Source organism: Agelaius phoeniceus, chromosome 3, assembly GCF_051311805.1.
Source record: "Agelaius phoeniceus isolate bAgePho1 chromosome 3, bAgePho1.hap1, whole genome shotgun sequence".
Lineage (NCBI taxonomy): Eukaryota > Metazoa > Chordata > Aves > Passeriformes > Icteridae > Agelaius > Agelaius phoeniceus.
The window spans coordinates 109,985,322-110,012,679 of record NC_135267.1 but is presented as its reverse complement, the minus strand read 5'-3'; the positions used below and the strand labels follow the sequence as shown (position 1 = coordinate 110,012,679).

The following is a 27,358-nucleotide window of genomic DNA, read 5'->3' as shown; positions in this document are numbered from 1 at the left end:
AACTGTCTGATCCTGTATTTTCTTTTCTGTTATCACTGTCTTCACACATTGCTGGTTTACTGATTATGAGAGAGGTGAAAGGAATGTAGGATTCAACCTTGGTATTTTTTTTGTCACTGGCCTACAAGATGAAGATGATGATAATCTGTGTGACAGCATGTTGCTTTGGAACCAGATGCACACAGAAATAAACTTTTATTTGCTTTTAGTTTTAAGATTCCTTTGAAAGGGAAGAGGCAGAAGAATGGTTGTTAAAATGTAATGATTGTTGAACTTTTCTGTAGTTGGGATGATAATGCTGGTCTAGTTCTGATCAGCAGCTTTGAGTTTGTGGCACTTTTATACCCATTTTGGGTAGGTTAAGACACTGAGCTTTCCATACCCAGGGAAGCCTGAATTGTGAAAACAAGTTTGTGTAAACTTCTTCCTTCCCTCTTTCCTAAAAATATTCTATGCTAGCTTATATTATAGCTAAACAAAACTAATATTCTCAGAAAAGGATGGTGTCAGTGAACTTCATTAATTTATTATTACAGAGGCCTATGGCATCTAATGTTTCAGAAGCTATGAGGAGAGGAGAGGCAGCTGGGCTGTCTTGTTTTGCTAAGTTTTACTTTTCTAGAAAATGTGCATTTTACTGTTTCCCTGTTGCTTACAACAGATATCATAAAGAACTCTTTGAAATTCAGGTGGAAAAATGTGAAGTCATACTATCTTTGAAGAAAATCTAGTGCATGATTTGAAACGAGAGTGGAAGTTGCTTTATGGCAAATCTGCAGTTTTATTTGTTTTTAAAACCAAAACCACATTGTTTATCTTGATTTAGAAGCTGCTGTGCTGTTACCTTTTCGTTGAGGGCTCTAAAGTTTAAATAAGTGTGTAGCACTGAAGTCCAGGAATATAAAGCATAGAGCCAGAGAGCTTCATGTCATTATGATACAGCAAGAAGTGTGATGCTAAGAAATGCCAGTTTTCTTTGGCAGTCACCTAGAAAAAAATTATACCTAGGGAAAGTGTGATACATAAGGAAAGCTTACAATAAACTTGGAATTTTCCTGTACTATTGAGGTGTTTCTGTTTTGATGGTGTGGTATCTTGTGCATAGTAAAAATGTATCCAGAATACTTGAAAAAGCCTCCAAAACTACAAGGTTACATAAAAATGAAAACAATAAATATTTTCTTGTTGTAACTTATTTGTCTTTCATTTCTTTTTTCCAGGTTGCAGTAGTAAAACTGAAAAATGCAGATAAAGTTTTTGCCATGAAGATACTTAATAAGTGGGAGATGCTGAAGAGAGCTGAAGTAAGATTGCAGTAATGTTTTGCTTGATTGTGTCCCCTCTTACTTTGCTGAATTCTCATTTCTCTGTCCACAAGTCTCCATGTTTATTAGAGTGATGGAGGAAGTGCTTCACTATTTACTGGCAATATAAAAAAAAAATTAAATAAGCCTAAAGCAATTCATCAGAAGGGTTTAAATGTCCTGGAATCTTGACTTCTGTGGGGCTGAATGTTTTTGACATTAGGCCTTTTCTGTAATTGTCCAAAAATTACCAACTGCACAAGTGATCTTTTAATGCATTTGTTCCAGTTGGGAATGTAGTCTTTAGCTGGTATTTTCCATGGTGGAAGGTAATTACTGAGCTATAAGAAGGTAATTGCTGAGCTATAGCTCATCAAGTCAATTAGTTTCTCAGTAGTTAGAACTTAGTAAAGGCCCAACGAGCGGATTGAAAAATCAGAAAGATAAAAGTTTCAAATTAATTAGAGTGCCTGTTTTCTAAAAATGTTCATCTGCAAAAATATGTGATAAAAAGTTCCTCATTATAGCTGGAGTCCATTTTGTGTCTGAAAAAGGTGGAGCAGCTCCTTCACCAGCCTTACTTTTGCCTTAGCTGTCTACTTTCTTTGTACAACTCTGCTCTTCACAAATCCTTGGTATATTTCCCCTGGATTCCTTTGAAAGGAAGCTTATGAAATGCAGCCTGCACCTGAATACTTGTGTGTTAATTTTAGATGGAACATGTATCTAAGTCTCTAATTTGCTTTGAAATTCTTCATCTATGCATACTAAAAATACACTCATAAATATATAGTTTTTATTTGAGACCTCAACTTTGCTGCTCTCAGACTGCCTTGCTGTTCAACTGCTTCCAAGTTTATTCTGATTTCCTCATTTATGTTTTAATTACATCTTGGTAGGAAGTGAGATCAATGGGAAACCATCACACTCTTAAAAAAATATATTCAGACAAATTAAAGCCAATTTCTGATGTGTGCACATCCTGTCTCTTTTAATGAAAATGTTATCACATTAAGAAGTATAAATGGCTTGCAGATTGTGGTTAGATGTGCACAATGTGTTTCCTTTTTATCCAGAAATTATTCAGATACTGAGCAATCTGGCAGTAGTCTTGATACAAAGAGGTATTTCTCTCCAAGACAAATGTCATTACTGTAAGTTTTATTATTTCACTGAAAAAGAAGAGACCAGGAATAAAGCTCCACTCTATTTTTAAATGTACCCTTTTAAAGTGAGTTTGAAAACTGTTTCTTTTCATTAGCATACATTTATAAATAGGTTTCAAAAATTTTTCTCTATGCAAGGTATTAAAAATACTCTTCCCATGGGTCCAGCTGAATTTCTGAAAGTCTGAACCGTTAGCCTAAAAAGAATTACAGCAATGTTTTTCCATGTATTTGTAACTCATGGGTATATAGTGGAAAGAGAACCATCTGGAGTGAAAATGCATTATAAAGCATGACCTTTAGCAACTGTAACCTGTCATTTTTAAACATTCATGAATGCTCTTCTTACTACTGATGGGGAAAATGACCCATTTTTGCTCTGTTAGCAGTGTGCTGCACTAACATGAGATACACAGGAAAATCATGCAGTCCAAAACCACAAGTATATAGATAGATCTATATGTTCATATATATATATGCATATTCTATGTGTTAATGAACATATGTGTCAAGAGTGTGGGAAGTGGGAGTAATTTGTAAAAGCAGAAGGAGAGTATGTACTGAAAAGAGGGTTGAGAATGCCAGAGTAAGGTTGAGGACTGCAAGCTCTGAGTGCAAAAACTTTGTTACTGTAAAATTACACAGGTTGCAAAGTCAGTGTTCTTTTTTTTTGTATAATAACAGAGGATAAATTTTCCAAATACTTGCCACTGTTGAGATGGGATGTAGAGCTGGGAATGTTACTGATACAAGGAGTACCTGGAAGTGTGTGACATCTTGCTGTGACACCCCCAGCCCCGTTACCCTGAGCGTTGACAGTCACTTAGAGTTACACGTGTGCCGTGCCGGTGCCAGATGAGGCTCAGGAGAGACCAGGACAAGTACCAGGCACCATGGAAGCAGTCAGCATCCCCAGGAGGTGCTGACTCTGAGCTGTGAGGACATGAGCACCCAACAGCAGAGCAGGTCACATTCTTTGCTGCTTGAAGGCCACGATAACAGGAGAGATACGACCACGGCACTGAGTTGGCTTTGCTGTGGCAGAGCTGGATCAGATGACCTCTGGAGGTCTCTGTCAACAGATCAAGGAGAATGCCTAGGGAAGATGAAATGTAATGCTGGAATAATGGAAGGCACAAAAAAGGCTTAATTTTAAAAAAGCCCGACTGAGCCATGTTACAGTAATTAAAAGAACCACTGCTACTGTCTCTTTTTGTTGTTGCTGGATGTTTTGTTTTGCCTCTTCAACTCTCAGCTGTGATCTACTGTGGTAGTAGCTGTTGCTTCAGCTCTAGGCATGCTGCCCAGAGGTGGGTGTCTGGAGTGCTCAAGGAATGCACAGTCTTTTGTCAAATCATGGCAAAAACAAGTGGAATTACATAAACTCTTAGTAACCAATTCTATTAGTTGTGTCATAACAAGTAGAGAAACTACCTGTTATTTATCTTTGTGAAAACAAGAGTTTGTAGTTATTTCTCTCTGAAATATGTCAAGAGTTTACAAATAAGGAAGGAGAAAAATCAAGCTGAAGCGTCAAACAGCTTTTCTTGCTTCTGAAGATGATCCATGCTCATTCTCCTACCCCAAGTCTATTTTTCATTCAATAATCTTTGAAGGTATTTGTTTGAAGTATGTCTTGCTATTTTCTCAAATTTCACTGATTTATCTCCTGCATTGTGCAATGATTCAAGTATGTCATCTTAATTTTTCCTGGTCTGCATAGTTCTTACTCACTGTATTCACCAAAAAAAGGACTTGTGATGGTTTATTTGCTTGGAGGAAGGAGTTACTTGCTGCTCTGTTTTTGCTGCATGTATTCTTGTGCATATCTCAATCTCAAATGATGTTTCACTTTTCATTCTTCACTTTCCAAATCTCACAACCAGCAAAAGCCATGCCAGAAGTCTGCTCATGTCCTATTGGATTTGGAAATCAAACTGAAAAAATAAAAAGCAAAGGCTTGAATTTCCTTTTAACTTCGCTGTCTCGGAGATGGAAGAGACAGAGCAGGGTTCAAAATTATCAAACATCTTTGTGAAGAGCAGAGTGTGCTGGAATAAAATATGGTCTGTGTTTTTCTCAAACTCTCCATCTGCCTTCTAAACAGAGCCTGTACAATATTATTCTTTCCTTTGCACTATTGTTTAGATCTCTTTTTTTCTGAACAAAATTGTGTGTTGGCTTTGTTATTTGGTGCTTTTTGTTTTCTTGTGATATTCACTTCAGAATTCACTCCCTTCAAAATGTTTATGGGGTTTCTTTGCTATAGTTTCTTTTTGGCTTTTCATCTATTTGGTCGTTTTTGTCTGTTATTCTGCAAAGTTGTTTCTGCTGAGGTATTTTTTTTCAGGGCAAGTTGCAGGACCTTCATTGGATTACATGCCTTGCTGCTTTGCACTTAGTTATTTTCTTCACATTTTCCCTTCTTTTGTTTCGTACAAACCTGTGTTCCACAATTAAAACATTTGCAGGCAGTTCTTGTCCCTCCTCTGTTCCACTTGATATGAAGGCACCTCTTGCCTCCTGTTTTTCTTTCCAGTGTATTGAGGGGAAACCTCTTGGGATATCTGACCAACACCTTATACCTGACAAGAGCAATATTTGCTTCTCCCTAGTTTTCCAGAGCAAGGGGTGTGGAGAAAGTGGTTAATGATTATCAAGTGATGACTACATGGAGTTATTGGCAGCTACTTTCAAATGAAAAGAACTGTGTGTGAGAACTCATGTGTAAAACTAGGCTAACACCATGATGAGATAAAACAGCAACACAAGACTCCAGATTCCAGCTCTCTGACTCCTAGAGCAGTTACAATTATCTAATGCCATTATTGATTTTTTGTCTTAATCACACATCCTGTCATTATTGATACATCAGGATTTTGACATTTTAGATGATGGGAAGCAACATCTTATTTATCCCTTTGCCTCACTTAACAGTACAGAGAAAGTACAACTGCTGAAATTTGAAGAAGATGGTCACTTCTCATATCTATTTCTTTTTAGATTTTGTCATATTTGGATAGTGTAATAAATAACTTTTTAACTGAGAGGCAGTTTTGATTTTTTTCCCCCCAAATATAATGTTAAAACACAGTCAACTTGCTAAATGTTTTTCTTTATATATTTTACCTAAAGTCTATAATTATTTTTCTCCCCTTCAGACAGCCTGTTTTCGAGAAGAGAGAGATGTGTTAGTGAATGGAGATAACCAGTGGATCACAACATTACATTATGCATTCCAGGATGAAAACTATTTAGTGAGTGTTGCTTTTATATATTTATATATATATATGTGTGTGGAAATGCAGAGTCTTGGTTGTGGTTTGAGACAGAAAAGTAGTTTATTTGTTAATTTTGTGTGCTGGACCATACATACCACGTGAGGATCTATGATTTTTCCATAAAATTCTGAAGGGTGGAGATTGGTCAGAAACTTTGAAATTTTTGTTATAATTACCTCAGGAAGGCAGGTTTGTTTTCTAAACCACTTTGCATTTGTTGATAAACTTTGGTCTTATCTGCATATTCTTTCTTATAATTTGTCTTTCCAGTTTAATTGGATTCGTAAAATTGAAAGTGCTCTTACTAACATAGATTTTCTATTTTAATTTTTCATGATTAACCATGCTGATTACAGTTTTACAGAGAGAAATTGGGAGTAGACCTCTTTTGAAACAACTTACTATTTTGAGGACTTAAACTCAGTAAGCTGTCAGAAAACAATAAAGCAGGAAAAATGCCTCTAAATGTTCATAAATAAGAGTTGGAAGCTGTAGTTGTAGATTAAAATGTCTCTTTTTTGTTATTTAATTTTTGAGTATTTTGAATGACTCGCAAAAAGAAACTAATGTGGAAAAGTGGCCAATTTTCTATAAAATCTTTCCCACTTAAAAAATGTTTTGATTGTGATACAGTTTCGGTAGAATTTATACCTGAAAAAGTAAACAACTTTGCATTGATGGCTTTTGATCATTTGGGTTTTATTGCCCTGTGCTTTGGATTCTCTATCATTAACAATTCTAATAATTTTTTTATTATTATCTACTGTACAGCCACAGTAGTTTTTTCCTCCCAGTGTGTCCAATTCAAAAAGTGCTGTACAGGGAACTCTTACAGACCTGTATTGGTTTTTGCCATTATATTGCGCTTTTTTTCTGTCAATTCAGATGCCTGGGGATCCATGGATTTTGGTAGATTTTTATAGAAATGGGGCTCTGCATTTGTAAGTCCAACTGTTGGTGTAAATACCTCCCAGCCAGCTTTGTTAATGTGGACAGTAAAAATAATCTCATGTATTGTGTAATTCTGATCTTATCATTAAGAGCATTTCAAGGAAAATATTATATATTCCAAAATAGCCTGCTAGAATTTGTTTTATTCCTGCCAGTTTCCTTGTTTTCACTAAGCACAGAGCAGGTTCTGTTCTTCATCTTTGATAGTCTGCTGACAGGAGCTAGTTCTGCAGCCTGCTGGGCAAAATATAAGAGATACTGAGAGTTTGTATCATCACTAGTTCTCCATGTGCTTTTTATTGAAATTGTGTGTAACACAAGTGGCCTTTAAAAAAAAAAAAAATCTGTGTAGATTGAGCAGTAGATGTGGTTGTGCAGTGACTGTTGCTTGCCCTGAGATGGACCTCAACAAACTGGAGAGAGAGAAATCTCACGAATTTCAGCAAAGGGAAAGGCAATGCCCTGCATCTAGGCTGTATAATAAGAGAAACCAAGTACATGCAGGGGCCCAGGTGATTGGAAAGCAGCTTTACTTGAGGTCCTGGTGCATAACAAGCTTAGCCATGAGGCAGCAATGCCCTCTTACAGTAAAATAGGCCAGGAGTGTTCTGGGCTCAAGGAAAAGTGTTGCCAGCAGGTCAGGGGAGGTCCTTCCTCTCCTCTCAGCTCTGCACCTGAAGTGCTGTGTCCAGGTCTGGCCTCCCCAGGGCAAAAGAGAGATGGAGCTACTGGAGCAAGTCTGTTGGGAGGCCAGAAAGATGATTGAGACACTGGGGCATCCTTCCTGTGAGGAGAGCTGGGATTCTTCAGCCCAAATAAATGCAGGATGGAGAGGGGGGTTATCATCAATGTGTGTAAACACCCCATGGAGGGACTTGAGACAAGGGAGCTGGATTCCTCCCAGTGGTGCCTGGTGGGAGGACAGGAGCCAATGGGTACAACCTGAAATCCATGGAGTTTCATCAGAACACAAGAAAACCCTTCTTTATTGGAAGATACTCAAACCCCAGCTGGAGACAGTCATCATCAGCCTTTTCTAGCTGACCCTACTTGAGCAGATGAGGTCTGAAGAGGTCCCTTCCATTCCAAATCAATCTGTGATTCGGGATTAAATGCCTGTGTTAAGCTTCCACCAGCTACTAGAATTTAGAGTTCTTAAATCTATGCTTTTTCTTTCTCTTGGAAAGATGGTGCTGTCATACAGTAGTATTTTGAGAAGTGTTTGAGACTTGGATACATCTGGATGATTTATAAAGTGTACATTTAGAAAGTATTTTTTATTATTATTTAGAAAGTATTTTTAAGGCTTTAAAAAACCCCTATTTTTTATAAGAACCTGGATATTTGACAGAATTTTTTTAATGTAAAATTTCATTTTTAGATTTAACTGTAATTCCTACACATGTATTTAGCTTCATTTGCACAGCCTAATACCTTGAGTTACAGTTTAGGTGTTGGCTTATTCAAGGAGTTGAAAGTTTCTGTGTTGTTAGGCTACTATGTCGCTCTTGCAAATTTAGGAGGAGGTGCAGAATCCTGTGTTTTAAGAGTCAAAATTCATTATTTTGCTATATCCAGTAGCTGAGTTGTAGAGGTTTTCAAAGTGCTGAAGAATGAGTGCAGAGATCCCACATCAGTTAGGAGAATCTGAAGAGTTTTTTTTTCAATATACATTCAAAGCAATAAATACAGCTCTTGGAGATGTCTGTGCAATGCATCACTTAGTAATCAGTATCTGAATTTCCAAAGGCTTAATGCATTTTCTAAAACTGTAAAAACCAAGAAATTTATACTATCAGTCTTATTCCTGAAGGAGTGCAGGAGCACCCTGAATAGAAGGTATTTATCTTCCATAAGGATGTGAGCATAATTTAAGAACTTCATTATTCCTGTCACAAAGCAACAGATGAAAATTTGACTATCAACAGATTTAAAATCTTGTGGAAATGCCTTTTGTACTTTCTAATGCACTTGGAATCAATGAGGATGCCCACGTTATTGTGTATCAAGCTGTTAAAATCTTTGTTCATCACCTTTATTGTTATGGAAAATATGAGGGAAAAGAAACAGGCATAAGATTTCTGCCTGCCCCTCAACTTCCCTAGAGCTGGCATAATTTTGCAGATTTTTTTTTATTCATATTTTAGTGTCTTTTTCTGAAAATGGGAAAGGCAAACATGTAAAGGCAACTAATATAAATAGTCCCTTTAGGCTGTGTTTTCAGAATTTTAAAGAAACAAATTGGGGTATTTATTATTACCTTTTCAGGTTTTTTTTTATAATTTATGGTCTTCTTAAGAGTCACTGCTTCAAATGCAGTTAGGCTGCCTTCCTGGAAACAGACTGGAGCTCTAAGCAAAGACTTTGAGGGAGTCTAGTGGAAATTCATTCTCAGGGGTGTGATTTGATTCTTGGAGCTGTCCTGTGAAGGGCCAAGAGCTGAACTTTGGTAATCCTTGTGGGTCCCTTCCAGCTCAGGATATTCTGTGATTCTAACACATCCACAGTGTCCACAGTGATGTTTGAAAGTAATGTTTTAGCAGTGTGTGTTAAATTAGAATGTTAATAATTAGTTCTTTAGCTATAATTAATTTGATTTTTCTTTCTTTCCCCCATTTAGCCTTTCAGGCACTGTTTCATAATTAAAAACAAACTAAACTAGGCTAAAATATATTAATCCTGAATTTCATGCTTAAGTTTCACTTTTTCCAGTAATTTTAATTATGTTGCTAAAAGAAGTGGCATTTCATTCTGTAAATACAGTAAAATGCAGAAAGACTCTGATTTCTTTAAAGTCTTTGCATCCACTTTTATGGCTGGCAAGTTTTATATTTCATTAATATATGAGAAATCAATATTTTTCTCCATCCTTTCAATTAGAGAAGGTGACATGTTGTATTTTATGTTGCCAGGTCCTGAATCATGTGTAATGTCAACAGTTACTGGAATTATGCTGTGGGTCACTGGAAGTCTCTCAGACTTTTCCTTAATCTAAATAGTCTTTAGATTAGAAATACCCCTCTAAATAATCTAAAAACTTTGCTCTCCAAAGTAATTTGTTTAATGGGAAAAGAAGGTGGTAGGAAGAAAGGGAAGGGAAAGCCTTGGAAATTAGGGCAACATAAATGAGATTACAAATTTACACACTTGTTTCATTTTTATAGGTCTGTACTTAAAACCTTTACTCCTTTAGCTTTCTAACAAAGGGCATTGTTTTCATAAGGGAATCCAGAGGATATAAATATTTCATGTTTGGTGATGGGACTGTGGATGAAGTTAATACTATTTTGTCATGAGGCTTACTGTATTTGGGGAGGTATAAATACGAAAATTATTCAAGTAGGCTAAATGCTAAACTGCAGCTGAACTGGCTGCTGTTTTCAGAGCACTGAGCATCTTGGTTAGCTTTTTTTTTATGTCCATAATATTTTTTGCAGTGAATTAGTTTTTATGCTTCAATGAATATTTAGTCTTTTATTCACTCAATAAATTGTGATTTTTTTTTTTCCCCTCACTCTGTTCTCTTACTGTTCCCACTCCATAGTACCTGGTTATGGATTACTATGTTGGAGGAGACCTGCTTACATTGCTCAGCAAGTTTGAGGACAGACTCCCTGAAGATATGGCTCGTTTTTATTTGGCTGAAATGGTGATAGCCATCGATTCAGTTCATCAGTTGCATTATGTTCACAGGTAAGTAAGTAGAGCTCCAAATTCCTGTTGGAGTTATGGAGAGCTACTTGATGGAGTGAAACTAGTTCCTGTTAGAAGATTTTAAGTGGGTAACAAGTGCTTGCTGTGTTAGTGAGCACAATAGAACCAATCTCTCTGTGTGTTGTGGTTATTGGAGCTGTTAATAAACTTGTACATCTGGTCAGAGACCTGAATGAGCCTCCACATGCATCTCATGACCCTTGCACACTGGAGTCCTTGAGAGTTAATGATCCATAATTTATAAAAGCAAAACTGGAAACCTGTTTGTGAAATGTGATCAACTTAGAGCAGGTTTATTGAAAGCTTAAATTCTGTTTCTTCATTAATCTATTTGATTTATACTGAAGCTGAAAACACACCACTGTCTGCTTTTTGAAATTTTTTTCAGCATTTTCTTTTGGACTTAAGGGTGTTGTCTTTAAAATCAAGTGAGGACAGCTAAATGAATGGAAGTACTTAAAAATTGTGGTACTTACCTTTCCCTTGTTGTGTATATATATATATACTTGGTTCACAAGAAAATATTAAGTCATTTGTGTTCTAGCTTTTTTGGAGACCTTGTTTGATTCTTCCACAAAACTAGCATTATCTTTTCTGTGATCATTGTCTGCTGAACTCAGTGGTAATTCTTGTGTGCAGAGGAAAAGGTTATCTTACAAGAGGCAGAATCTTCAAATGCACTCAACAGATGTACTTGACTCTGACAGAAGTCAGGAGGAAAACTCCCAGTTCTTTAAGCTGAATCATTAAGTTGGCAAAATGAGCTCGTTTGATACATCCATCTATGGCCCTTAATTAGAGTCTGTACTAACCATGCCTTCTTTTACTGTTCCCACTTGGCTGCTTCACTGCAAAAAAGGTGTGGGGGGGAAAGTGGGGGTGGTTTTAGGGTGTTCTTTTTGTCCAAAACGTGTATTGTGTTGGTTTTGGTGTGTTACTGGGCTGTGTTTTATTTCCTTTGGAATTCTGGCTTCTCATGAGAGGGCTGTAGGTGGGGTGGAGCTAAACTGCAAATCACTCTTCTGGAATAGTTTGAAGTCTGCTAGTTTTGCTGAAGAACTGTGTCTGCCTGCTGAAGACAGCTTTGTGTGATAATGTCTCATGGAAAAACCTGGAGTACTTTCCCTGAGTAGTGAAGATTTGAACTGTGTGTTTTCTGCCTTTGTTTTGTTTTTTTTTTTTTGCCTAGGACCTGATACGAAAGGTTTTTGCATTCAATTTAATTTTGAACTAATTCTTAAAATGTGTTTATGGGTGAATTGGTGAGACACTATTTAGTCTTGCAAGGTCTTTTACCCTATAAGTCTGCATATGGAGTAGTAACTCTGCAGAAGAGCAGACTCCTCCTACCTTTTCCTCCAAACAGATCAAAATCTTTGTAATTGAGTACTGTTAGTTTGTAATGTGCAACAGATGTGATGTTTCCATCTTCAAACAGTAGGGGAAATGTTGAAATAGGTGCTGGTGTAAAACTTGGGATGAAAATAGTGGCATTGCAGTTGAAAACAATGTGCTAATTATTATGCTTGCATATTTATTCATATGAATTTATAACAAAAATAAAGGGGGGGGGGGCCTCTATGAATTCTTGGTCCTTTGTTTGATTTGTGGTGTTGCCAGTGAGCTTCACATTCATAAAGTTCTAAATGCCACTTTGGCATTTTATCATTAGTACTGCTGTAATGCAATGCCTGTTTATAAAGGCATGTTTGGCAAGATTAAAAATGCAAAGAGCACTTGAGTATATGTTAAATGATCAGCCTTTGAAATGAGACCTGTTTCACTGTTAGTTTTATTAAGATGTTTTCAACTGGTAAAGCAAAAGAAAGGAAAAGAAAACACATCATCTGAATGCCCCTAATGCTCTTTTCCTGAAGGCTTAACCATGGTGGCCACATCCTTTTTTGGGAGTGCCTTGCACACAGCAAAGGATGTAGAAGAAGAAGGAGGAAATAGTGCTAAAAGCTGGATTAATGTAGCAGCTGCAGTAGTGGTTTCTCAGATGAATAGCCAGTGTGCATCAGGATTTGATCTGCCTTGTTGCTACTGAACTAGAAACTGTGCTTTAGGCATGTTTTGGTCAAGGTTCTGTTCACACAGTAAGATAGCAGATTGCTTTGTTTTGTTTCCTTTTAGTGCCCCAGTTCTTTCAGGATAGATTTTCACATTAACCATTCACAGTGGTATACTCCAATGATAATTTTCTGGTTTTCTGTGGATGTTTTTGTACTTCATAAAAATGAGATTTCTGTTTTTCTTTGAAGTATGTCACTCCTCTTGTGCCTTTCTAGCATCAATCTCTTTTCAGTTGTCAATTAGTTTTGTTTGGGAGTGATGCTGATTGCAGTGGCTGTTTGTGTGCCAACCACTCTGAAAGTGGAAGACACTTTCCTTTCCTGAAGTACATTGGCCAAGATTCTGAAATGTCAAGTACAAACAGCCTCAGGATTACTTAAATTACTTGATTTCAGGTTTTCAGTTCCAAATTTGAATGCTCTTTCTGCACTAGCATTGTGGGATTGTAGGATGAATTTATAGTGAGGAGATAGAAATCTAGGTATTAATAAAATTGTGCAGATAAATTACATGGTGTTTTTGAAGCTATCCCCTGATACCTAATGAAATTAAGAAAAAGAAAAGTTCTTAGCTAAAAATAACATCAGTACTACCATTTTTAGGGTATTCCTAATGTTTTCTCAGTTTCAACAAATATGTGATCCAATATTTTTGAGATAACATCAATCAGAACAGAAATCTTCGATAATTTTTCATTTCTGACTAACTAATTTCTATGAACAAATCTTGTGGCATTTTACCTGGTAGCTAAATGATGGCTCACAATGTAAACAAAATAGCCTTTTCTTTACTATCTTAGCTTTTGCCATTGATAGGAATTCACTAGCACTGGCACTACCAAGTCATGTTGACAGCTCAAGGCTAGCTTTAGAAAGGAAACTTCATCTAAGGTAAATATGTGTACAGCTGTTCAAAATGAGAAAGAAAGTGCATATTTGTATCTCTCACAAATGCACAACTTGGTTGGGGAGCTTGTACCTAACCCTGATATCTTCAGCTAGAATTTGTACCAATGGAGTGATGCTTGCTTTTAGACCAAGGTTAAATATTGTCTTGTGTCAAGTGTTCTGCAATTTGTCTTTTATCTTATATATATTTTAACACCTTTCTTTGCTTTTCTTCCCCCCCCCGCTCCCCGAAAAAAGTCTCTACATGTATTAATCTTAATTTTAGTTTCAAGGTTGTGCTGTTACTTAATTCTTCATGGCATATGTTAAAAGCTTATATTTGCATGCATTATCAACTATCCAGGTGTGGACTGCAGTAAAACTCTTCTCAGCTTAAGCTAAGTAGCTACACTTTCTTTATGCATGTTGTGTTACCTCAAACACATAAAAATTGTTTTTCCTACAACACCTTCATGATTTTATTGGTGAACCAGGTCTTCTCTCAGTTTTATATAAAGTAGAAATTCTTAGGTTTTGCCTAAATTCTTGGGAGTAAAAAAAGATTGGAGAAGGCCTGGCTGCAATGGGAGGAAATTTTTCCTGAGAATTGCAGAAGATGCCCTCTGGAGAGGAGCTTGTCCTGGGCACACTCAGTGTGCCACTGCTGGCTTTGCACACCCCTGCACTGTCTCTGCTGGTGCCTTTTGTGCTGTCTTCAGAGGCAGCCTCTTAATAAGGGTGCATCTAAGTCTATCTCTGTCCTAAATTTAATTTGGGACATTAGAGCTTCTTGAATATTACAGAATTATAAGTGTTTATGTGCTTAAATAATTTTCGTCTTGACTTTCTTTCCTCCATCAATTTATTCTGTGCAGGGCTGCACAGTGATTCAGGGCAGAGACAATTTGAATTGAGGGAGTGTTCAACGTTTAGGCTCATGATCCTCCAGACCACTGCAAAAATATTCATTTAAAATAGTTTTCATATATTGGCACACACCCACATTAAACAGCCGTCTTTTTCTATTGAATGGTAAAACAATCCTTAGTTACCTTCTTACTAAGAAAATATTTTGGGAAGATTATGAAACACCTGTGTTAATTGCTATTTTTGTTGGTTAAGTTTATGGGAGGATAGTTAAGACTACAGGGCAAACTCTTTAAGTTACATACATGTCAGGTGTTGTCTTTTGCATGTGAAAAGACAGGCATGCAAAGCATAAACACACCCACTTCCAGAAAGTATGTGTAATTACAGTTAGCTCCATCCGGGTGCTTCTGCATTTCTGGTTGCTGCTGTCTTTTAGTTGGAAGGATTGTAGCATTCTAAACCACCAGATAACTTTTCTTATTCTTCTCTTTCGATTTTCTCTATCAGCTTCTAAAATTTCAGCTGAGCTTCACTGGAACATTTGAGTTCTTAAAATGTAGAGCAGCAGAATTCTCTGAGGAAGTGGCATCCTTTCTGAGAAATACTGAACATAAGGGAATAAATCCATTAGAGGCATAAAAGAACTGTCTATTCCCTATCAAGCCAGACTCTTTGCTTTTAAGAAGAAGGTACTATTTGTCCTCAGCAGAAATCATCTTAGGGACATCCCTGAAATATTTCCTGTCGGCAGGGAGCTGAAATCTGGTATCCTTTGTAGGATGCATTTCACTTCCAACTATAAGTTTCAGTGCCAGCGTATCCATTTTTGACTTGCTGAATAAGTGGTTTTCTGTCTTCTGGGTGTATCCCATCTTTACTGATCATTAATTTGCTTAAGTGGAAAATTTAGGGGTGGAAGGCCCATCTTGGGAGTCAGCTGCATTGCGTGGTGTGTCTGAGTTGAGTTGGCACAAGGATGAGCCAAGCGCTCTGGCCTTGGGTAAAGTGAGCCCTCATTGTGGGTTTGAAAGAAAGCAACGTCGTATTTTAAGTGTTTACCAAACTTTGCAACAGACATAATGTGGAATACACACATGAAGATGTCCTTACAAAGTGCTGAGAGTGAAGGAAACAGGGCTAGAAAAATAAGGAAAAAATAACATCGGATTATTTTGATAGTTACTGAAAATGTATTGCTTTGAAATGTGGCATGGTTTAGTTTTACATAGAAAACTGCAGGACAGAAAGTTATTTTAGTGAGTGTTTGGTAAGCCAGTGCTTCCTTAGAACGTATTCTGTGACAAAGGTAGGAGAGCTCTGTGAGCTGTTTCTGCTCCGTTTTTCCACTGAAGAGGGGCTGGGGTACAAAGGTTCCCTGGGCCTTCATTCTGCCCTGTGACCTTGGATGGTCCAAACGCTGGCAGCTGCTCTAAAGTGTGCCCTCAGGGTGGCACCTGACCTGCACTGAGGGCCTGGTGAGGTTAATGCTGTTAGACTACCATTCATTGGTAGGATTTCCAAAGGAGCCTGCCATGACCTAGAAGCATTTTGAAATAAAAGGCCCACAGATGCTTGGAGTGCCAAGAGCCCGTGGATCACACTGGTTGTACATCAATAAGAAGGCAAATGGTTTCTTGGAGATTCTCATGGGAGTGCTAATTTGGGTGAAAGCTGTGCAGTGGGTATAGACCTATATGTATATTCTGTGTTATTCAAGCAGAAGGAGTTTAAAACCCCTAAATCCAGCCCCTAAAGCAACAGTAGCCTTGTGTAGTCCTTTCAGCAGAGGTGTCTTTACAAATCTATCTTTGGACCTTTTTTCTCTCCCATTGTTCCTCTCTCCCCAAGCTCCAGGCATTCCTTCTTCCCTGCTGAAACAAAGGCTTGTGGCACTGTGCAGGGTACTGAACAGGGACACCAGGCCAAGTTAGAAGTAATTTAACATTTTAACTAACCTGGGTCAGTTTTTCAATCTTACAGAGAATAGAAGGAAGTCGCTTTAAGCTACCTTTCCAATAAAAACATTGTTCATTACATTGTGCCTGTTTCACACCCCTTGAGTGGTACTTGGGATAGCTGGAGATGTGATTTTAAAGAAGGGGAGACATGAGAAACAGTTCTATCATAAATGTATTATACCCTCAGCTTAGAGTAAAACCTCCCCCTTTAATGGTTGACCTCCTAACAGAGGAGGTTGTTGATTATTGTCAGCTGAGGAAGGCTGGCAACACAAGGACTGCACCCCTCATTTCCTTCTGAGTGCCTACCTGCCCTTTAGCTGGTAGTAGTTCTCCCGTACTAGAAAGGAAACTCAGGAAAAGGAGGAATGTGCAGATGAAGAGTTTCTACTTATCCATGTCAGTTTGTGCACCTTCTGGGTGTGATTGCTTGAAAGGCAGGTGGATGTGAGCACTCTGCCAGATGGTGTGTAATCCCCCTGAGGTAGGAAATGGTTGTGGTTGTCATAAAGCAGAAATGTTTAAGCCCTCCTAAAAGTGAAAATGAAAGAGAGAGACAAGAGATAGAGTTTGATTGGAAAGGGTCCTTTTTAACTCTTACGGAGAAAATTATTAATGCCTGAAGTTTTCTATAGAAAAACCTGTGGTCTTCCCATCCAAGTAATAATGTTTAAAGCAACACTCAGAGGATGCTAAATGTGATGGAACTTTCCAAGAGCTCCTGCTGCATAAAGATTGATTTGACTTCTTTGGTGCTTGCAAAAGAAATGTCCACATTAGAACAGTCATAGCTCTGTCAGGAGATCTGTCTCAATGTTTAATGAAGTCAGAGGTGCTCACAGAATTTAATAACTTCTTTTGAGGACAAAACATTCCCATTTGAAAGCTGTTTTTATGTAAATTAAGTTATAATTTCACACTCATTCTCTTCTGATCATTTCAGAAGAGAAATGCTGGAAATGCTTTTTCCTACTACTTTCTGTGATATCCAAAATCAACATCAGGAAAGTAGGAAAAAACCATATTCCTTATTTCTGAATTTTTTGTCTCAATGACTGTGGTTCTGAGGGTGTAATTAGCCGTTTATTTGGTGAACAAGATAGAGGTGGTAATTAACTTTCAGTGATTTTGTTGTTCTTTATTAAGTTCAGAATGATGCAGGCAGAAATGAAGTAGTTGTGTGATAGTCTTCATTATTCTCAAGTTTTTTGTTGTATGGAAAGGAAACTATCTGTCTCATGTTTTGTCTTCTGCAGACCTTCCATTTCATTATCTCTTTGTGAACACAGTATTTATTTCATAACTGCCTTGTTTCATGGGTCTTCAATTTTTTATTAATTAATACCTTGTGTGTTCCTCAAGTTCCTTCTTGAAATGCCTTTATTTTATGTACCCTTTGCTTCCTTTTTAGTATTTGAAATACAATTGAGTTTATATTATTTGATTACATAAGATTAGAAACTGCACTGAACAAATTCATTATCATTAGTTGACTTGGAATGTCATGTAGATTTCTCATTGCGTAAATAAGCAATAATAACTTGGCTTTAGAATCAGATATTCCTGCAGTGTTCATATAAAACTGAGATGCTTGAATGTATTATAAGAAGTGTTTTAAAACCTGGTTTCTTGCTAGAGCATTCTTCCCAGTGAATATTTGGTAAATTTGGAGTGAAAATATTTTAAGTAGGTGAACTTTCAGATCTGACAAGTAGAAATTTGATGTTTGAATTTCTGAGTTGAATGGCTGTTGCCTCAGCCACTAAATGTAGTACTTCCCTTTTTTCACAGTGAATTAAGATAACCTTGCAAGATATCTTATTATAATAAGATGCCAGGGCAAGAATCTGATTCCTGGAAGGACAATTAAGGAAATATTAGTCCAAATAACATTGTCTGCATTGAAGCTGTTCTTCAGTAAACATTTCCTTCTTGCATTTCCAGAAGAGCTGTTTTTGCTTTGGTAGAGGAGCCTAGCTTGTGTTCCTTTTTAACAACAGCAAAATACTGCTGGCTTTTAACTTCTTAAATGAGAAAAAAATAGGTCACTTAACATCCTGCAAATTAGAATACTGCTTACCAAGCAGATGCTTGCATGAGGTCAGGCTTGGTTCAGTTGTGGAAGGTTCCATGGTTGGGGTCAGGGCAGCAAGACCTTGTGGAACTTTATCTGAAAAGTTGCATTAAAATCTTTATTGACTCAGGTGCTGTGATGTTTGTGCTGTTCAGTTTTTCTTTATTAGCTATTGGGGGGCAGCCTTTAGCATTTCCTCCTGCAGCAGGAAGCTGTGATATTGCTGCCACTGTAACTCAGGAGCTCTTAATCAGATACAGTGTGTGAAGTCCTGGAAAAGGGCATTAGAAAGGTACCAAGAGAAAACAGTGGCTTAGAAGAAGAAAGGAAGAAAAGGGAGGAGGGGCTAAAATCAGATCTGATACAATAGTAGCAAAGTTATGTCTTCTTCATATAGGAAATTGAACTAGCATAGAGAGGAATTTACTTTTATGGAAGTGCAGCTTCTTTAGAGTTCTGCTTAAGTTTAAGAGCTGAAAATTCAGGCCTTAAGTTCCTTTCCAAGATACTTTTTAAAAGTTATATTTGCTTTTGCTATTAAGCAAGCATTGTGCCTTGTGCTTTATGTCAAAAGGAAATGATTTTTTACATATGCAGTTTGAATACAAAGGCTTTTCCAATAACACTTTATTCTTAATAAGTGTAATTTTAGTGTGTTTGAGAAAAAAAGTATACAATCATTATTTTTCTAATTATTTTTAATTTTCTGAGATGTTTTGCTTCCAAGCTACAGCAAGTACTGTATATACTGGGATACATTTGGACCAAATGCATTTCTTCCTTTGTAGCCTCTGGCTACAGCTCCTTCCTTAGTCTGTTCCAGTCAGGAGTTTTATGCCAGTGTCACAGAGCTTATTGTGTTTGGATCATGCCTGACAATATGGTTTGTTTGTTTTCTAGCAACAACAAAAGCAAAAAACACATACTGAACTACTTACATGTCTGCTGCTGTATGACATGGGAGAGAAACTGTAGACATATGCTTCAAGCCTGGTCTGGCTTATTCCCTCATGTTTCCTTGCCTTTTGGTTGGAATAAAGATTATATTACAGCTTGAACCTGCCCAAACACATTATGAATGCCTTATAAGATGAGAGATTTTAGGATATATTTCTATTCTTTTCCTTGATTTCTGTTTTGTAAGAATTAAATGTATTGCTTTCATATTATTTCCCTCAAATTATAATCTTTTTGTGGTGATTCAAGCATGATAGGGGCTTATCTATTAATTGAGCTATTGTTTTTTGGCATGATTTGCTTTAAAAAAAATTAAAATATTCCTGTGTTAAAGGATGAAAGTACAGTTTTGATCTCTAGGGGAGTGATCTTCTGAAAAAGGCAAATGCTCACAATCCTCCTCAGATGCCAGAGAGATCATAAGCTGATTTAAAGCTAATTTTGCATATAAATATTTTGTTATGTTATATTTATACAAGCATGCTTCATTTTTAATATGCTTCCTTGTCTATATGCTGCAGTATTTTTAATTAACCAAAGATAAATTGTTACCAGGGCTGCTTCCATACTGATTAATGTGGTGCACCAAAATCTTTGGGCAGCTGCATTTTCAGGGCTGGCTCAGTGACTGAGAAGAGGTGACTTTACAGAGGGCCACACAGACACAGTGATAAGCAGAAGCCATGAGAGCTTTACAAAGCTTTGCAAAACCCAACAAGCAAGAGCTGAAAGTTGTCTCACAGTAATCCTGGACAGTGAGGTGGTGAATAGGGTCAGCTGGGCATCCCATTTAGGTATATTGGAGTTTTACACACTCTGGGAATTAGAAGGTAGCTTATCATGTCCTCATTTAATGTGTGAAGAAAGTGGAGCACAGGCAGAGTGAAAAATGAACACAGTGTGTAATTTTGTGTGGTGGGCATGTTTTCATGGCAGAGCAGTAGAGCCGTGGAGTTTGAGTTCAGGTGAATTTTGACTCTGACATTGTGGGGGTAGAAACAGCCAAGCTACAGCTGAGAGTAAGTGGAACTCTAAGATTATCAATACTTCCAAAAAGGCAAGTAGGTTTTGGGAACTAAAAAAATAAATATGGTAAAATAAGAAATCCACATATGGTGTATTTCAAAGACTGGTTTTGATCAGGGGACAGTGTTGCAAAATAGAAAGAATAACTGGAGAATGTAATGTTTCTTTATGTGTGCATCTTAAAGAGAAAGAGCTAAATTTCTGTACCACCATGACTACTTGGTTTTGGTTTGTTTCATACTATCAGAGCAAGAGTTACATTTTGACATATTGGGTAGCCTGATTGGGGTTTCTTTATATGTAAGTCAAAATTTTAGGGATTTCTTTTACAGATAAGAGCTTTAGAAATAATGTTTCATGACAGTGTTGAGTATGGTCATTCTTCAAGTTGTTTAATCTTGAGTTGTCACACAACTAGATAAAATTTTAATGTCAAGGATTGTAAATATTATATGAGATGACATTTTGGGAGGAACTTGTGTTCTACCTGCAGTATTTCTGACTCTGCTAGAATATTTCTCCCAGTGAAATCAAGAGCCATGGTTCCATCACACTGTAAAGATACAGATGTAAAGTAATTATTTGGTGTACAAAGTTCCTTCTCTATCACTTACATTTGATAAGCTCTTGGTGTATAAGAGGGGTTTCTGCTGTTACACTCACCAGGAATGTATTTACATTTTACACTGTTAAGTGTAAGCTGATTTCTGTTATTATAGTCTTCAGTTTAGTCATTTCTGTATGTGTGATATTCCAGTCTTCCCTGCTGTTACTGCTGCTTTTCAAGCTTTGTGGTATCTACACATTTTATGAGTGTGCACTTATTTTTATGCTGTGTTTTAAAGCTAAAATGTTAAATCAGTTTCAAAACTGATCTCAAAGGATCAGCAGTAATAATCTCCCTCTGATTTTATTACTTCTTTCAGCACTATGCAGTCATCCCTCCTTTGGCCAGTTTATGATCAATACCTTTCCTAGTACTATCATTTGTTCTTTCAGTGACACTTTCTCTCATGTGAGAAAAATGATAAATTTTTTAATATGGAATTGTGTCTCAATCCATAATGCTGTGACAAAAATTGCCCGATTCTGGTAAATTGTGCACACAAAGGAATTCAGATTTTGCTCCCAGTGTTTGCATGGCATAATGTGGGATTCCTTGTAATCATTCTAAGTATTGCACATTATGTTTCAGGAATTGAAAGTTGTTTAGTGTCAGTATAGTCCACATGTTGTCTGCCTGATTAATTGCCACAGCTCCAAATAACATTCTCTTCCTACTCACCTGGGTCACAAAGCTGGTGTTTCTTTTAAGAATGTAAAATCCAAAAAATGGTAGGAAATTTAAGTAAGGAAAGTGTGATTTACAGTGACAGCACTTGCCAATGGACTCAAAAAGAAATTACTGGCAAGTCACGACTTAAACATTGAGTCGGCTTTTGCTTACCTTGTTTCTTTAAAATCATAGTTTCTGAAAATATTGTCTGAGAGTCTGTAGAACTAATATCATGGTTGTGAATGCTGAAATGTAAAACATCATGATTGCCAATTGAATATTCTAAGAGGGATTAACTTGTCTCTTGCCAAAAAAATCATAATCTGAGTTCTGAGGATGTCATGGAAAGTAATGCAATATTTTTGTGTTGTGGTATCTCATTCCAAACCAGACCTTTGCATGCCTTCTCACAGATTTAATTTGAATTTAAAAACTGGTTTGTAATAAATGATGATGTTTGACCTTAACAGTCTATGATAAAAAGAAAAAAGAGTCTGTAATTGAGAATTAGGCCAGCTTCATTAGAAACACAAACACAGGAGCTGCTCAGTGCAGCTTCCCTGGCAAGATAATCCTGTTATCCCATTCTGCTTGTTCCATCATTTTCCTGCTTTTTCTGGGAATATACCAAAATTAAAAATTTCTGTCCCATAATTTTTTTTATTGTTTAGTAACTCCTGTACTCTGCCAGTAACTACACTACATGAATGCAAAACAGATTGCTGATTTCCCTACTTACCTTATGAACATGTTGCCAGAACCTTTCTGTGTTTGTGCCTGCCAAAACTTTGCCTGTCTCAATGTTTTTGTCTTCTTTCCACCAGTGCACTAACCTGTATGTGTGTATCTTAAAGTGTCTTGGCAAAACTAACACATAACCTTTAACACACTGGAGCTTTTTTGAGGATATCAGGTAGGGGGAAAAAAAAAAATCTATGATTTTATGTTAGCATCAAGTGAGCCTTCACGTTGCAGTTGCTGATTTATGTGGGTTAGGAAATGTTGTGTAATGTTTTGGCTGTGCTTGTGTGATTCAGATCAATAAGCATTTCAGAAACTTGTTTTGTCTCTGTTATTGCCTCTCAGTTCCCTAGTACCAGATCAGTGCAGAGTAACATGTGTATGGAATATTATTGGCAGCATCAAAAGGATCTTCTAATCCTGCTGCTCTAGAGTGATGAAATAATAGAATTGTTCTGAGAATATCAGGAAATTCCTGGTCCCACATGAAAACAGAGCATCTTGAACTCGATTGAAGCAGTTTCTGGTATCTTGTTGAAATTTTGACACAATCCTGATGTAGTTCTTGAGTTCTCTTATGATTGAAATTCTCTGTAACTGGTCTGCTTGAAGACATTGCAGCAGTTACTGAAAAGCAAATGTACATTTAAAGTAAAAATGCAGCCCGTGTGTGAAATGGTTGACATACACATGCTAGTGTGGGATTCATACTACAGGCTTTGTCTTAATTTGTATTTTATGGTAATGAGAATTCTTGCTTGAAAGTAGCTGATGGTGAGATACTAGTTTGTACAACATTGAAATAGCACCAGTAATAATCTCACTGAAATTGGTAATTACATTAGCATAATATATCAAGTAGAAGAACTCTGAATGTCTTCTGTCTGTTACTTTTTTGGTACATTTCTAGTCTAGTAGATCTTTTTGAACCACGATTTTATTTCAGTGAACATTTGTGGCATTCAAATCTCAGTTCTGGGCAGGCAGTACTTAACCACTGTTATATAATTTTATATGCTTCTCTGTGCCAGAGCCATGAGAAGAAAGAAGACAATTTATGTGGACATTTCAAGCAGTGTCATGTTTATTAAAAGAGCCAGCATTGAGCTGGCTATCAGTTTTGCAGGGTGTTGGGCTGTCTTATCTTCACTGTGCTTTTGCCAAGGAGGGTTGGAGCAGATGATCCTTGTGGTCCTTTCCAACCTGGCATTCTATGAGCTATTTAGGACAGATCATCTCAAAGTGAGCACTAAAACTTTGATATTTAAGTAAGGTACCATTGCTTTCTGATGTTTCAACACAGAATAGGAACCTGTCCTTGAATATGTGAAAAAGAATAGTGTTAGGCATGTGGGTAAATTGCTTACTTAGGAAGCATTGTTTTCTCATAATGCTTTGGTAATGGTGTTGATAATGTTCATAAGAATTGTGGAAGAATGGTGCAAAAAAGTCTTCATTTTTTAAAATAAACCCTCTGCTGAAAGCCATTTGGCTGGTGGTGAGTTTAGAAAAGGGTTGCCTGGTTGGAGATGAGGCACAGGCATCAAGGTCTTTGATTTTACATTTCTGAATCAATTTCAGAACAGTAAAACTAGAGGGTTTTTTTATTCAGATGTTTCCTGATGCAGATCAACTGTAACACACCTCCAAGGGAAGTTTTTTGTTAACTCCGTCTATGTATCATATTAATAAATCATTTATAGATGCAACAGGTCTACTTGCATCTATAAATTTAAGTCAGAAATTGCTGTTCCTTGCTTTAAAAATCTTGCTTTCCATTTGGTTCCAGAAAGAAAAACAACGCTTGAATCTCAGCTAGACAAGAATGATTAATTAATTCACATATCCCTTAATTCTCTAAGTAATGGCAAAACTAGCTAAAACTGCTCATTATGCAAGTTCTGAAGTGCACTTTCTGTAACACTACACACAGCCAAAGACTGTCAGACTCCTTGTTAACCATTAGGTGCACCAGGGCCAACTAATTCCACTTAAACAGGCAAGCAACAATGAGATTAACTGTAGGTTAAGTGACTCAAAATAGCAGCTTTGATCCTCCAGGGGACCAGCAGTTTAAATGGTGAGGAGACCAGACAGAAAATAAGCATGGGGGAGAGGGAAACAAAGAAGAGGAAGATAGGAGTGACTTCTGAGAGCTTGAGGAATGGTGTGTGTGTTGTACTTTTGAATATTCCTAAATAATTGTTTGTTCTAGGATAGTATTCTCTGACTTTCTTTTAAAATTGTGAATTCAGCCACAGTTTTCACTCAGTAGCTGCGGTTCAGCATTTGAATCTCTCTTTAATACAACCTTGTAATTGAGGCACATCAGTCATATCCTTAAACTCTAATAAAAAAATCAGCAGTGCTGTGGCGTGTGTAGTTTCCTCCTATATGTTCTCTCATTGTAACTTCTTGATATGAAATCTGTTGTTGCATTCAGTGATAGGACTAAAAATGAAAATGCTCGAATCACTTTCCGTAGTTGTCTCTGAGATGCAGGCTTGTGTTCACCTGGGTGCTTCAGCAGACTTGACTCTTGCCTGAGCACCAGCTGACTCTTACCATCTTCCCCTTCTGCTGTCTGCACAAGGTGCTGCTTTTCAGCATTTTCAAGGCTCAAAGCTTCTCTCTCTGACAAACTCCTCCTTTCTGCAGTTAATGGCTTTTGTATGAACATCAAATGTAAAAAGGCACGACAGAAAAAAAAATTGGCTGTTATTAAATAATCAAAAGGCAGGCTAGGAATTTGAAGCACATCTTCTCATCCTGCTGTTCACTGTTTTCTGTCCTTTCCATTCTTGTTTATACTCTACAGCAAAGAAGGGTCAAGGAGCTGGTCTTTGTGAGGAGAAAAAATTCCCAGACTGTAACATCTTGCTTGGCATCCCATGGTCAGATGAAAGATCAGAACCTCAGTTCCTTACAGAATTCTCACTGAAATTCTGTCAGTCTGAATACCAGACAGGGTAAAAGAACCTCTGACAAAATGAAAATCCAAACCCTCATTATATAGGCTAGAAATCTGTTATTTTGAATGTCGTTTTAGTGTCAAAAAGGAAAACACCCTTTCCTGTCCCAAAACAGAAAAATAAAAGAAAAAACCACTTTTAAGAAGTATTGGGCAGAGAGGAGTCTTCTGGAGAGTCTCCTAATTCACCTTGTGGTCCCCCTGGACATAGTCAGAAACAAACCTCTACAATTTCACGTGGAATTAGCTGAACACAAACAAAAAGCTAATGCCATATAATAGTGTACAATGTGTCTTCCTTTAGCAGTCAGGGTAGGGTTTCTGACAGCAATGACTTTCTGCCCTGCCCCTCTGCACTGAGGTGTTGGGAAGGTTGGTTGTATTTGGATGTGCACAGTGTGGCCACTGCTGTGTGGTGCTTTGGGGCTGCCTTCCCACCATGACTCTGAACTAAGCAACAAGGCACAATGTTTACTTCTCACTCTTTAAAAAAGTATTTTGGGGTCCTGAGTGATTCAGCAAATAAAAACAAAAATCACATCATGACAGAGGTGAGAGGATTTTTGTTTCTTCATTTCTGCTTTCCTCGTGGATTCAGAGCCATTTATGTCCCTCTTCAGCTCCTTGCACTGCTGGGTTCTTCCACCCTGTGGGCTGTCCTCCCTCTGGAGGACTTGGTTGGGGATTTCATGAGAGGGTCATGATGTGATTCCTCACCTGGCTGTGGAATAATAGCATACAGGAAATGGTGCAGTCCTGCTGTTTGTTTCTTGTCAGCATACAGCCGTGCCTGTGTACGCTCCTGTAAGGAACTCACCCTTTCTTGCTACCTCCAGCAAGGCTTGGATTCAGCCTATACCAGAATTGGTCAGCTTGGTGGTTGACATGAATAATGCCGTGAAATAATTTAAATTTCCAGTGAAATACAACTTCTCTTCCTTCCTTTGCACATATATAGGGGCTTCTGCTCTCCTTTTCTCTGTCCCTAAAAACAGTCACTTTGCATTTCTTGTGTTCAATAGCCGTATCTCCTGCTGTATTTAACAGCTTGTGAATAGAATTACTTCAACAACAGTAAAACACATGTTCAAGCTGAGGGGAAGCAAGAGAGATTATCCTAAATTTAGTTTTATTACTTCAGGAGTAGTAGGTTCTTTGCTCCTCACTGTTCTACTTTTTACTTACTCACTGGGAAGGAATCTTCTTTGCTATTAGCATTTAACCTCTATACTGTTAATTTAGGGCACAGTTAAGTAGAAAGCAGATTTGGAAAAGCTGTACTTTTTTCTGTTGTTTTTGTTCTTTCCCTCCACCTCCCCTTTTCTTCTTGGAGAGGGCTAGATATTCTGACAATACTGACTTCCATTAAAAAAGAGGAATCCCAAGTATCTGTGTAACTGCTGAATAAACCTTTTTTGGGTAAAGGATGAAGAAAGCAAAGGTTCCATGCAGCACATTAAAATGGCTGTGTAGTAGTGTTGTTTTCAGAAACATTCTTCTTCTGCTGGGCAGTCTTTCAAAAAATATATGAAATCTAAAGCCCTACTAGCTTGGGAGAAGAGCAGTAAAACATGTAAAACATAGAGGATACAGCAGTGCTTCCTCACATATTGCAAGAGCTATGGCAAGTATTTGATGCAGATATTTGTTCACTTGGAGTGGCATTAGTTTTCTTCTCCTTGTAAACTATTTTTTTTAGTCTCCAGGGTTTACTTGCAGCTTTGCATCTTATCTTTGTTCTGTTTCCCACATAACTCAGGAGCAACAAACAATTCATTTAAATTTTTGTAATGTGCTTCCTATTCCTGAATATTTTATGTGTCCTTAAAATATGTTCTACTTTTTTCTGTGTTTCTCCCCCTCCCTTTAATACATTTTTAATAGTTTTTTTATTGCTGATCAAATAAATGTATGGGGGAGAGAGAAGATCAACCTCATATTAAGACTGTATATCCTTCTTTTGGAAAAACAAAAAGCATTAAGTGATCCCAGAACTCATTTCTGCACAGGCCTCCTTTTCCCTCACCTCCCATAATTCTCAGTGCATTTTTATCTGTGTATTTATTCCTGGAGGAAGATAGAAAAAGGCTAAGGAGGAGTTGCTGT

The 27,358-nt window shown here is 37.3% G+C and overlaps 1 protein-coding gene across 10 annotated transcripts in view; it reads left to right on the top strand.

Moving 5' to 3' along the window:
* The window catches only part of CDC42BPA (CDC42 binding protein kinase alpha), a 182,946-nt gene that overhangs the window by 63,130 nt on the left and 92,458 nt on the right, over positions 1–27,358 (top strand). For all 10 annotated transcript variants that reach the window (XM_077176144.1, XM_077176143.1, XM_077176142.1 and 7 more), the window contains exons 4-6: positions 1,221–1,304; positions 5,632–5,727; positions 10,247–10,395. In XM_077176144.1, the coding sequence (XP_077032259.1) occupies positions 1,221–1,304; positions 5,632–5,727; positions 10,247–10,395 (329 nt within the window). The remainder of the gene's footprint in view (positions 1–1,220; positions 1,305–5,631; positions 5,728–10,246; positions 10,396–27,358) is intronic.